This window comes from Alosa alosa, chromosome 2, assembly GCF_017589495.1.
Source record: "Alosa alosa isolate M-15738 ecotype Scorff River chromosome 2, AALO_Geno_1.1, whole genome shotgun sequence".
NCBI lineage: Eukaryota > Metazoa > Chordata > Actinopteri > Clupeiformes > Clupeidae > Alosa > Alosa alosa.
This window is the reverse complement of record NC_063190.1, coordinates 6,224,308-6,237,351: the sequence shown is the minus strand read 5'-3', so window position 1 is coordinate 6,237,351 and position 13,044 is coordinate 6,224,308. Positions and strand designations below refer to the sequence as shown.

General features: G+C 39.1%; 2 protein-coding genes and 2 long non-coding RNA genes across 5 annotated transcripts; 1 reads left to right on the top strand and 3 right to left on the bottom strand.

Moving 5' to 3' along the window:
• The first annotated feature begins 536 nt into the window (after window positions 1–536).
• On the top strand, window positions 537–5,005 carry zfpl1 (zinc finger protein-like 1). The gene is made up of 8 exons (XM_048238161.1): window positions 537–655; window positions 1,007–1,123; window positions 1,223–1,334; window positions 1,901–2,094; window positions 2,367–2,442; window positions 3,049–3,246; window positions 3,429–3,549; window positions 3,728–5,005. Exons 2-8 carry the CDS (start codon window positions 1,022–1,024, stop codon window positions 3,912–3,914), a joined length of 990 nt encoding a protein of 329 aa, XP_048094118.1. The 5' UTR covers window positions 537–655; window positions 1,007–1,021; the 3' UTR covers window positions 3,915–5,005.
• Window positions 5,006–5,202: 197 nt separating this feature from the next.
• LOC125291412 lies at window positions 5,203–5,779 on the bottom strand. The gene is made up of 3 exons (XR_007192979.1): window positions 5,688–5,779; window positions 5,428–5,527; window positions 5,203–5,294 (listed from the first exon to the last, which is right to left on the bottom strand). It is a non-coding gene; the product is annotated as an uncharacterized LOC125291412 (long non-coding RNA).
• Window positions 5,780–5,820: 41 nt separating this feature from the next.
• On the bottom strand, window positions 5,821–8,919 carry LOC125291413. Its single transcript, XR_007192980.1, has 3 exons — window positions 8,836–8,919; window positions 8,687–8,746; window positions 5,821–5,870 (listed from the first exon to the last, which is right to left on the bottom strand). It is a non-coding gene; the product is annotated as an uncharacterized LOC125291413 (long non-coding RNA).
• Window positions 8,920–9,608: 689 nt separating this feature from the next.
• LOC125309771 (phospholipase A and acyltransferase 3-like) lies at window positions 9,609–12,355 on the bottom strand. 2 transcript variants are annotated; one of them, XM_048266875.1, is made up of 4 exons: window positions 10,876–12,355; window positions 10,669–10,771; window positions 10,168–10,436; window positions 9,609–10,047 (listed from the first exon to the last, which is right to left on the bottom strand). In XM_048266875.1, exons 1-4 carry the CDS (start codon window positions 10,912–10,914, stop codon window positions 9,940–9,942), a joined length of 519 nt encoding a protein of 172 aa, XP_048122832.1. In that variant the 5' UTR covers window positions 10,915–12,355; the 3' UTR covers window positions 9,609–9,939. The 2 variants fall into 2 exon arrangements, with proteins under 2 accessions (XP_048122832.1, XP_048122840.1); XM_048266883.1 differs by lacking the exon at window positions 10,669–10,771.
• Between the last annotated feature and the right edge of the window lie 689 nt (window positions 12,356–13,044).

Sequence of the window (13,044 nt, the reverse complement as noted above, 5' to 3'; positions counted from 1 at the left end):
AATAGCTTCAAATTAATAATGTTATGTTAATATGCTCCTTGTTGGTGGCCCCCCAATCCCAATCCTTTTCTTATGCACTGAATCTACTAAACCCCTCTTCTACTACACTTTTTACCTATCAGTCTGTGGTGGTGTTGAGCTAAGGGTTGCTGGGAGATGTTGAATTTGAGATGTGGATGTTGAAATGTACTTTCTGCGATAACAGGCAGGGCTGAGATAATAGGCAGGACTCTCACTTTCTCACTCACTCACTCACTCACACACACACACACACACACACACACACACACACACACACATACACACACTCACACTGGTACATCCCAGGGGAATTAACAAGCACATTGTAATGTTTAAGCAATGTTGCAAAGTTTTTTGTTATCCAATCGTTTAACAATGTCAAGAAAAGACTCAAATTTACCACAAAATTGCTGTACATTTGGGGTGAAAAGTAGGTCTAATCCATAGACAGTAAAGGTCTAATCCAAAACACCCCTGTGTGATGGTTACGTCATTGACATGCGACAATAGCGGAAGAGACGTGGCAAAATATGCGAAAATGCCTAACAGCTAGTTCCGTACAACTGGTACATACTGGATAGTGTTTGTATTACGGGGAATTGCCCGGGACCAACGGAGACCCTACATTCCTCTGGTACAGAAAACCAGTATTTTATACCATTATTCCAAATTGTCATATGTCTTTCCTAATATATGCAGTTAGCGTTAGCTATCCTAGGTTGCTAGGGCTGGCTAAATAGCTACAGCTAACAAAGTTATCCTGTGTTTTATGGCATTTGCCTTCATTCTAGAGTAAATATCAATAATATTAATATGACTGGTGTTCATGAATCGCTGTCAGTCATAATGTTTGGACAGACATGACGTAGTTACTAATCTATCACGTTTAGTTGAAAGCAATTCTGTAACGTTAGCTAAGTTGTAGGCTATCCCTGTTGCCCCTCCTATAACCTGTCTCACCAGTAATCGAATTGTCTTTGCTTAGCTTTAACGACAGGTCATGGGTCTCTGCAAGTGTCCCAAAAGGAAGGTGACCAACCTATTCTGTTTTGAGCATCGTGTCAACGTCTGTGAACACTGTCTTGTGTCTAATCACAACAAGGTCGGTGAAAGATGCGTTTTAGTAGCCCTTTATAAAGTCAATAATTTGTACCTGGAGGGGATACATAATAACTAATCCCCCCCCTTCTGTTGTTACTAGTGTATAGTTCAGTCATACCTACAATGGCTACAGGATAGCGACTACAATCCCAACTGCTCTCTGTGCAACAATCCACTCAATGCACAGGACACCGTGAGACTGGTTTGTTATGGTAAGATCAGTGATCATTTATCGACTAATGATAAGTCCTTGGTATTTTCCTGTCATTATTTTTTGCAAATGATCAAGGATTAAAGTAATGCATTATACCTCTTCCAACCAGCTACAGAGTTTAGCCAAAACCAGTAGGCACACAGGCAGCATCTACTCACATGCATTCACACTAATGAGCACTTAATATGAACACCAAACATTCCATTCAGATATTTTTTAGATTCAATTGTGCTGCAGAAAGATTCAAAATGGGCCTTCATTATTACATCTTCATGGAAAATGCATGGCTATTTTATGTATAGTGCTTGTTTTCTGTAAACTGTACACTGTCGGTCAATGTCTGAATACTTTTGTCTTACATTATTGTCTTCAAGAGAGCCATGAACAGAGCCAATTCCTTTGTAGGCTATCTATGCCTACAATACATTCTTTACCATTGAGAGCTGATTCTGATTATAATAGTAATGATTCAGTTAAATATGATAACATTACATTTGATGCTCTATCTGTGTGTGAGTAGGGTGTTTTTTCTTGCCGGTCTGCAGCTTTTCTTCTCAATTTCAGATTTGTTTCATTGGTCATGTCTGAATGACCTGGCGGCCCGGCTGCCACTGTATACAGCCCCTGCCGGCTATCAGTGCCCCTCCTGTCAAGGTCCGGTGTTCCCACCCTCTAATCTGGCCAGTCCAATTGCAGACACGCTGAGGGAGCAACTCTCTTCTGTCAACTGGGCCAGGGCTGGACTGGGCCTGCCACTGGTAGGCAACAAGAGTGGAGACTCTTTTATTATTAAAACATGCTATTTATATGCTATTAAAAATGTGATGTAAAGTCTTGGATAAATAGTTTTGTACAGCAAAAAAAGCAGAAATGAGCAGAACTTATAAAACATAATTTTCTCTCAACATTCACACCAATGACAATTAGCTCTTGATTCTAAAGTGTAGGTCCAATTTTAAGCATAGATGAGTGATGATTGATGGGTTGTGATTACTTGTGTGCTGTGTTTGTGCTTGTTGTTCAACTCAAGATTGAAGAGGCCCCAGAGACACAAGAGAGCACTACACATGATGTTACAGACTACAGTGACTGGTCCACGTTTGACAGTAAGTGACTTGTGTGTTTTTAGCTTGTTATTTTCTTATGGCCTGTGCTACATTTCTCAAGGTGTTAAAAATGCTCATCTGTTTGTAAGGAGCAAGTGTGAATGTGGCCTTTGAAATATGCTCCTGAAATGGACTAAACAAGCACAGCTACTGTCCAAGCTATTAATGAGCTCCATATCCGGCTGTTACTCACTGGAGTATTGCAAGTAACCAATGCTGCATGTGAGCATTATCCTATTTAATATGCAGAGGGATAATGCGTGCCAAACATAGCACTAAGTCACTGTGCCACTATTGATGTAATTGGAGGAAGGGAGGGAGATTACACAAGCTGTTTTTCTTGTATGATTAATTGAAGTTCCTGTTAAACCTAAGGTTATTTATGTTTTTAATTACATTTTGTAAACTAAAATCAGCCTCAGGTGTGTAGGTCTTTTTGGATAAAAGGTTTGTTCACACATGGGTGTCCACAGCTACCTCAATAGGTTTGTCTCAGTTGCATCTCAGATTTGTTTGACTGCTCCTTTCCTGCTCATTTAGTAGCACAAGGGCAGCATCTGGTCTGGTTTCTCTGTCTGAAGATGCTCTGTGTCCTTTTCATACTAGCGGCGGCAGTGGAGCCCTCTGTATCCTATGCTGAGACGGTTTATCCCACACACACATACAGCCCTGACCCAACCCCCACCTCGGTCCAGCTAGAGGAAGAAGTAGTCAGTCACAACAATGGAAGACTTACCACAGCGGAGCACTCAGTCGTTAATATGATTGCTGCAACCACCAATGACTCAGTTACGATAAGTTCAGGTAATCTACCCTTTATATCCTGTTGTGACTGTTATTATTTTGATAAATTATAAGCAAATACGTCTCAGTAGCTACTGTAATCCAAACTATATTAGTGTTATGTAGCATCTTGCCTGTAAGAATTTTTGTAAAAAATATGATTTAATTAAAAAAATAATTTAAAATGATTTATGTGTGCTTAGCCTCATCTCCAAGAAAGATATATGACACAAGAGAATCCGGTTCCACTGTGACTCAGATTGACTTTGATGATGATAAGTATCGGCGGCGCCCAACTCTGAGTTGGTTTGCGCAGATTCTCAAGTAAGTCTCTATGTTGAGTAACGCTTTCACATTTTTTGCCTTGTTTTAGAAAGATAATTATGTTCATTGCTGGTCTAAATTTGATGTTTATAGTCACATTGTATAGGCTCCCTAAGACCTGAAACTTAACGTATATTATACATGTGTGTGTGAACAAATATAATTTATTTCTTACCAGGAATCGCACAGGTGGGAAGAGGAAGGCCTTGACTCTGAAGCAGAGGATCTTCTTGCTGCTGGTGTTGGGGGTCATCGGATTCTTCACCCTCATCATCATCATGGCCAAACTGGGTCGCGCCTCTGCAGATTCAGACCCCAACCTGGATCCCATGTTCAACCCCAACATTCGCGTGGGCCCCATGTGACTGCCTCTTCTTTCTCCTCTCCTCTTCCGTTCTGCTCAGCTCAGTCAGACGGTCAGGAGTCACACGTGGGCAGCCGTAGGTGTTCTTCCAAGTTCTTTGTTCTTTTTGTGGTGGGACCAGCTGAGCAGCACCCTCTACCCCTGGACTGTACATGGGAATATAAAGGCCTGGCCAGGACATGGTGAGAGCACAGCGCTGCCGCCACAGACTTTGCAGATATATTTATCAATGTGTGTACCAATATTTTCCGCAACCTTTTTATTTTTTGCAACACCTTAATGTCTTCACACTACCCCTTGTTGGATTATGTGTGCTGTACACACGGAGATTTAATTTACAGAAGATGATTGGTTTAGCAATGTCTTCTCTGGTCAATATAGTTTAATACATCATATATTTTTCACATGCAGTACTTGTAGACCCCCTTTTAGACTATCCTTGTGCTGTTGAGCACTATTTTATGCCTATTGAGGTTTGGTCAGTCCCCAACTGACTCACCACATGGGAAAGTACTTGTACACAGCAATATCCATTGCTAAATTGCATTTCCTGTGCACCAACCACAATTAACCAAGGTATTTGGTTTCATGTATAACTTATTTCAGAGTATATGCAACAAACACAATCTTGTTTTGTGTAACCATACACAAGGACATTAAAATAAGACTGAATGGCTTTTATTTGTACTTGCCCCAATGAGTATAAAAAGCCATACATTCGATCTTACTCAGTGATTTAATTTAAATAAATTTTTTTTTTTTTTTAAGTTTGCTTATAGAAAAAAACTGGAAATACTCTTAAAAGAGCCATCACTATCTAGAGCTAACACTATCTTGCGTTTTTCTTTTTTGATAGTTGGACATTGAAAATGTATAAACGGTTATTAATTTGTTCCAGCCGATTGGCCCTTCATACATTCAACATATTAAATCATAAAAAAAAAGATATTTTGCTGTTGTTGCAAAATGTTTCTTTTAGAGGAACAACTCATCTGTACAGTGACAACATTTGTAAAGCAGCTGACCCTCAGCTTACAAGACTGCTTTATTTACATTTCTGACTATTAAATAATGACCTTTATAAATATGAAACAGGTATACTTACATTTTTTAAATCAATGAAGGTATCAATCCAGAAACATTTTATTTGATCATTTTGACTTGAGCATGGAAAAAGAATGTGTACAGTGCCTTGGGTGTAGATGTTTATTGTGACTGGACAGTGATATCATAGACTTGCATGGATTCAGAGAGTTGACCAGGCAGACTCCACTGCCTATAATAGTCCTCAGAGCCAGTTCGCCTCAGTATTCCTCTGCTCTGAACCTCATCATGATGAACTCATAACCGATCCGTAGGGAAAAAACACCTAGGTTAAGAACTAGGATGGAAAGGAAAAGAGTTGGGTGATTATTTCAGACCCATGTTGCATCATGTGGTAGAAAACTGTAATAAATAATTACAGTTAAGATAATAAGAAGTGAGTAATACTTGACTTGGAATGTGAAACTCACAGACTGATGCCAAAGATAAGTAGCCCATTCTGCGATTCCCTGCCTGAAGGGAATACACTGAAGCTAGTAATGCCCAGTAGAACGTCACAACCTGGATAATCTGTACAAGGATAATATGATTATATCAGTATGAATGATAATTATATTGTAGTCTTCTACTAAAACAGAGTACATGTGTGAATTATCATCATGTCTTATCATTACATTACATTTATCATGAATCATAATATCCAGTTTGAAAGGTTCTACAGAGTTTTTACCAGTAGACTCTCTGTGTGCTTGTGACTGGGGAAGCGATGGTTTTTAAGATGAAAGTGAAACGCAACATCTGATGCCAGCATGGCCGCCTGGAATAGGCAGAGTAGCACTGACAGAATGTAGAACAGTTTTTTCTTTGTCAGAGTGGTTGACAGTACCCATGTCATAAATATCGATGTCTGCACCTGGAAGCGAAAGCATTGTGGTCAATACCAGAAACCTCACATCCCATATGCCTTAAAATATTATTATCATCATTATTATTAACTTTTTTATTTATTTTTTGATGGTGGTAGTAGTAATAGACAAGCCAAGGATGAATGAGCTTCTGTTTGATGCAATACTATGACAACACCACAAGGATACCCCGTATTCCTTTGTCCTTAAGTGGTAATTTAAAAAAAAAAAAAACTTTTTTTACAAATAATAATATATTCCCAATACTGGAAATACTTATTTTATGATGTGAGGTGACTTCTGATTTTGCCTACCACTGTCATGAAAAAAGGTTAAAAAAATCACCGCTCATCTGTTGAGGTGCTGGATTAACAAGTAACTCAATAAAAAGTAAAGAAAAATCCGCACACTCAAGTCTTTGCAAACAAGTTTTTTTACTCTATGTGCAAGCTTTCGGTCAGATGACCTTCAGGCAGAGTAAAAACACATTAAGTGAAACAGTGCATGAGGTTACATATAATCATTGATTCATGACACCTGTGACCTGTCACCATGACATCCAAAAAAGCATAATGGGAAATGCAGTCCATAGATAGACGATGAAGCTTATCTAAAAACAGGAAGCAAAAAACAAATCAATGCAATGTACACATCAGGCTTCAGCCGTCATAAAAACAAAGCATAAAAAACATTTAATTGTTTATAGGAATACACTCATATCGAAATCCTCATTTAGGCCCAAAGGTTGTAATGTCTCCAAAGTATGGATCCAAAAAAGCTCTCGTTGGCAGAGCTTTCTGTCAACATCACCCCCTCTATGTAAAAATACTTGCTCTATACCTTGGAATCTAAGGGAGGAGATAGGATGTGAACAATCATTAAAATGGCAAGCGACTGGATAATTTTCATATCTCCGTCTAATTGAACTTTTGTGTTCACTTATTCTTTGTTTAAGTGGACAGGTAGTTTTACCAATGTACATTTTATCGCATGGACATTTTAACAAATAAATTACATTTTTTGTATTACATGTAATAACTCCCTTGATTTTAAATGTCTTTCCAGTTAGAGGATGTTTAAATAAATTTGTTTTCTCTGAATTATGTGACATTGGGCACAATTCCCGCAGGGATAGTTCCCAGGTTTAACTGGGGCTAGCAGTGCCTGTTTAGGGGGAGGCAAAATAGAGGCTTTAACAAGTTTGTTGCGTAGGTTAGGGCCTCTTTTATGAACAAAATCAATTTTTTCAAATTTATGAAAGGTCAGCTCTAGACTTAGAGAGTGCAACATCATATGCTTCATCAACACACTGAGCTGTATAGCCTCTTTCTAGGAAGCGCTGTTTCAATTCTACTGCTTTCTCTTTAAAATCTTCATCAGAGTAGCATAGTCGGCGCAACCTGAAAATTTTACTTTTTGGTAGGCCATTTTAAGGCTCTGGGGTGGGCACTTGTAGCTAAAAGGAAGGTATTGCGGTCAGTTTCCTTTTTATACAGTGTAGTAGTAAGGCTACCATTACTTAGCTCAATCCACATGTCTAGAAAAGAAACTCTTTTTGAAAACTACTTTGAAAAAAAGTATTAAAAAGGAAAGGCACTTCTCAGTTTCTTGTATCACTACCTATACTCCTCAGGCTCACATCATTAAAAAAAAAAAAACATTCAAAAACATTGGCACATTTTAGCCACAGATCCAGCCCTGTCCAAAAACTTTCAGGATCCACCTCTTTTTGTTCATAAAAGAGGCCCTAACCTACGCAACAAACTTGTTAAAGCCTCTATTTTGCCTCCCCATAAACAGGCACTGCTAGCCCCAGTGAAACCTGGGAACTATCCCTGCGGGAATTGTGCCCAATGTCATAATTCAGAGAAAACAAATTCATTTAAACATCCTCTAACTGGAAAGACATTTAAAATCAAGGGAGTTATTACATGTAGTAATACAAAAAATGTAATTTATTTGTTAAAATGTCCATGCGATAAAATGTACATTGGTAAAACTACCCGTCCACTTAAACAAAGATTAAGTGAACACAAAAGTTCAATTAGACGGAGAGATGAAAATTATCCTGTCGCTTGCCATTTCCCATTGCCATTTTCACATCTCCTCCCTTAGATTCCAAGGTATAGAGCAAGTATTTTTACAGAGGGGGTGTTGACAGAAAGCTCTGCCAACGAGAACTTTTTTGGATCCATACTTTGGAGACATTACAACCTTTGGGCCTAAATGAGGATTTCGATATGAGTGTATTCCTATAAACAATGAAATGTTTTTTATGCTTGTTTTTATGACGGCTGAAGCCTGATGTGTACATTGCATTGATTTGTTTCTTGTTTCCTGTTTTTAGATAAGCTTCATCGTCTATCTATGGACTGCATCCCATGATGCTTTTTTGGATGTCATGACTCTGTAAAAGACAATAATTCCTAGAATGCACTGAAACTGACACAGGTGTCATGAATCAATGATTATATGTAACCTCATGCACTGTTTCACTTAATGTGTTTTTACTCTGCCTGAAGAAGGTCATCTGACCGAAAGCTTGCACATAGAGTAAAAAAACTTGTTTGCAAATACTTGAGTGTGCTGATTTTTCTTTACTTTTTATTGAGCCTACCACTGTCATAAAAGTTTCAGTTTTTAGGCCTAATTATTTTCTAACAGCAAAAACATACGGCATATTGCCAGCCTGGCTCAATCAGACTAATTCCTATCAGAATCAGAACCTCAAATGTTGTGATCGGGGTACGTTTTGGCTTTCTTCCAGGCTAGCATATTGCAAGGGTTTTATGAATCGTACGTGAACGAGAAAACCTTCACATACATGCTCAAAAAATGAGTCCTCGTCGTCACCTGCAACTGTTTTCTGATAACTCATCTCAGCCTAGGAAATTAAATTAAACGGGTATTATAAATCATATATGAGTAGGCCTACCGAATTTAAACTTCGGGAATATCGATTTTCTGGCTTACCTTTAAATGTTACATCCGAGCATCAAAGCTGAGTTTTGCTCATGGTTGGTTGCAGCTAGGCCTACTTCAATCTATTTTTGGATCATAGGCTATATTGTCCACGTCATAATCACCTCTCGCACCGTGTTGATTTCGTTTCTGTAGACTGGAGTTCTTGAATTTACGATTGCCATTTCATAAATGACCACTTGGAGACTACATCCCACCACCACAGCAGGCCTACAAACCTTAACAATACAAACCTTAACTCATAAGAATGACTTAATACGTATCAATAAAGGATCAATTAAGGCACAAGACAAAGCTGTAAACCAAAGTGATTAAGGAGAATGGTTTCAGGAAAAGCTCAGAATAGCAGGAGATTAGATAGGCCCAAAATGTGACAGATGCATGCTTAACATACATTCAGGGATGGATTACTGCACGGGCCTACCGGGCCCAGGGGGACCTGAAGCCCAAGCCTTTGCATGGAATCATTGCCTCAATATCAACAAATCAGGATGTAGGCTATGAATCTGATTGAATTTAGTATTGGCCATCCCCAAAATGCACCAGAATAGAGGAAAATCACATCAAACAAATATTTTTTTTTCTGGGGGAGGACCCCCAACCCCCCCCCCCTCCCACCTCCCACATATACGACAATTAGTGGGGGGCCCTTAATACATCTGGGCCCAGGGGCCCAAAAGTTCATAATCCGCCCATGCATACATTGCATTATAGCAAAAAACAAACAAACAAAAAAACTGAGCAATAGGCCAGAGCAATTATTTTAGACATTATTTTAATTGTGAGTTTGTTTTTACTTGGTTGGATGTAAGATGGATACACAGTAAGACATTTCAGAAATGTATTGATGGGGAGGATACTTTTACCGTATTTAACCACTCACACAGATGACCAATGACATTTCACCTTTTTAGGCTTATGGAATATAAAAATATTGTTATACATATTTTCTTTGAGTACAGGTAGGCCTATGCATATTGCTGATAATCATAACATTAACACATATTACATGTGACGTGTGTATAAAAATATATATATTTTAAAGAACATAACATGAAAGGCACAACATAGACATTATTATAGGTTTCTAAGATGTTAGTGAAGCATTCTCTGTCCCTTTTTCCCTCGATGCCTCCACGCCTCTGTCAGAATCTTCATACTTACTGCAAGAGCCCTGACACCTACTTTCACAGCATAATGAATCTGGAGGACAAAAAGACAGCATTTGTGATGTAAGCATCACTTTAAATGGAGCATGAGACAAACAAACAAAACACCAATGTGGAATTAAGTGCATAAAGGCCAGCCAATGGATCAACCTACCTGTTGAGACTCTGCCCTACCATATCGTAGCTCAGTGACAAAGTGTTCACAGTTGCCCCGTAGCACACAATAAGGCAACTCCAGGCCCAGAAGGCGGTGGGCATCCCTCATTATGGCACACACGTGCCTCGGCGCATGCTTCTTGTCCAGCAGGTTGTTTACATGGAATCGGTCCTTTCCTACCACCTCGGTCAGCTCCTCTTTCAGCACGGTTGCTTTATCATACATCACGGACATCAATCGGTTTGGACCAGGCCCTGTAATTTCAGCTAAAACAAATGTGAATGGATTAAAATGAGGAAGTAAACAAAGAAAGCAACACATGGGGAATTAAGGGCAGGTGCATGTGGCTATTTTGGTTTCAGTTAATCCTTCTTTCAGTGTTGTTGGTAGTCTCAGACTAAAAATTCGATTCGTCATTGATAATGGTAGAGAGAGAGAAAAACAAGTGAGCTAATCTGTGCTGATATGTATACTGACAATATTGTGAAGAGTGCTTACAAGGAGGAGCTAGATGGACTATGTCACCCTCTCCTATGTACAGGGCCCAGTGTTGATAAGTTCCACGGAATATCTCTATCAAGTCTCCGGGTTCTGGCTGACACTAAGAACACAAGATGAAAAAAAAAGTGCAGATTGCACATGTACCATATATCAAAACTGAAATCTAAATCAATCAATGGGTCAGCTAAAACGATCATTACTTACATAGGCTGGCCCCACTACTCCCGTGCATCGGAACAACATTGCATCCAAGAGAAATCCACCTTGACATCAGTTTCTCCTATATCCAAGTTTCAGATCCTCTGTATAACTGGGTTTCCCTTCTCTCCGGGAGTGACGTCTTGTTAAGTGTTACTTAGAGCAGTTTACAGTATTCATTCAGTCAAACACTCAATCAAGCAATTCCTATGCACATGAGCAATTACACTTCCAAGAAAGCAAGACTAAAGCAACTGTCTAAGGACATGTATACATCAAAGGTTCTGCTGTAACCTTTGCTGTTGTCCACTTCCAAGTGATTTAAATAGGCTCACTCGTCAATAGGCTCTGGCCATGTAATTGGATTTACGTCAACCATTTTTGCTCCTGAATGAGGGTTTAAGTGCTACAACCATCTGCCAATAGCAAACACTATTAAACCAATTGTCTTAAAGGAAAAAGATGCTAAAACCATTTCTGATTTATTGTGTTCTTTAAAGTGTATCACATACACATTCACTGTTCATGTATTGACAGACTGAGAAGTATGAAAGTGTTTTCGCATTGTTTAATTAAGGCACATGTAATGGTTAAATGAATCCCCTTCATGCAAATATGCTTCAGAAGAATAACTATTACCCAGCCAAATATGCCAGACTGTAGAGAGTAGCAATTAGATCATGAGGACATAATGAGGAATGAGAAAGCAGTTCTCTCATGAACCATGGTTTTCATGAACAAACTAGTACACGTCTATGAAAAAAGGTCAAATGACAACATTCAAAACTAATTTAGTTGATTTATTTTATTTATTTATTTATTTTTATTTTTTTAAATATACAAAAAGGCATTCTTCAGTGTTGGTCCCATGACCCTGAACTTGGAAGACAGAACATTCAGGTTTCTTCACAATGAATACTATTATAGACTATAAAAACTTGCACTTATCAGCCACAACATGACTTAAGTTAATAACATTGGCTTGTAACAGTGTATCAGTCAGTGGTTGGAATAAATCAGACAGCAAATGGATATCTTTTTGATTAGTTGGAAGCGGTTGAAAAAGGCAAGCATAAGGATGCAAGTGACTTTGAAAAAGACCAAGCTGATGGCTAGACAAATAAAACTGAAGCTCTTGTGGGATGTTCCCAGTCTGTAGTGCAAAATAGCTAGTGGTTCAAGAAAAGAACACAGGTGGAACCAGCTATGGGGTCCTAGATGGCTAAAGGCTCCCGCACAGTTGCGTGCGTTGCAGTGCTGGAGACGCATCCCGTTCACTTTACATGGGCTTACGTCATCCATACTCTTCACTTTACTGGTCAGTGGTCATAATGTTATTATGGTTGATCGGTGCAAGTTCACCTGAGGGGTATTTCACAAAACCTAGATAAGGGATTAAACTGGGATTTTTTGGTTATCCTGGATGAATTATGATGGAATTTAGCCTCGACTTGGTTTCACAAAAGAGATGGCACATAAGTTACCATGGGGATTCATTCTCTGCACCTAGCCTGGTCCCGGCCAGAGGGGTATTTCACAAAGGCAGAATTAAGACCTCCAAGATAAGTGATAAAGCGAGGTTTGACATAGCGCTGTCTGGTCATCCTAGCTCAACTCGTTTCACTGCCAATCCACCATGAGTAGGAGCGACTATGTCAAGCCAGGTGTAAGTAAATCAGGATGTGTGCGCGTTCTCGTTTCTGCTCTAAAGTGCCCACGGTTGGAATAAAAAAGACGCGGAAAATAGTGTCATTCACACAAAGTGAACAACCGCTTTTGATATTTTTGATTTGCAAAGAGGCACATAGTATGATATACCTTGCCCAGAGTTGCCCAGTTAGGGGCTCGTCATCACTTTAGTAGTTCGTTTGTAGTCCATGTGGCCTTTCATGTCCAACAGTTTTAATGTGAACTTGGGAATTTGCCGTTTTTGTCACTTGAAAGCTGCATATCTTTCTTTCACGAGCGTCTTACACTATATTTTAAGCAACAGTTGTTTGTTTAGGATTAGTGAGTATGTTTTAGCCTTTGTTGTGGCATCCGTGTTTGTCACACATTCGCTGTCAGAAAAACAAAAGTAGCCATGGGGGTCCTTGTCATTCCGAAGTGCCCTGAATGCATAAATCACTTATCTTGGAGCTTAATTCTGCCTTTGTGAAATACCCCTCTGGTGAC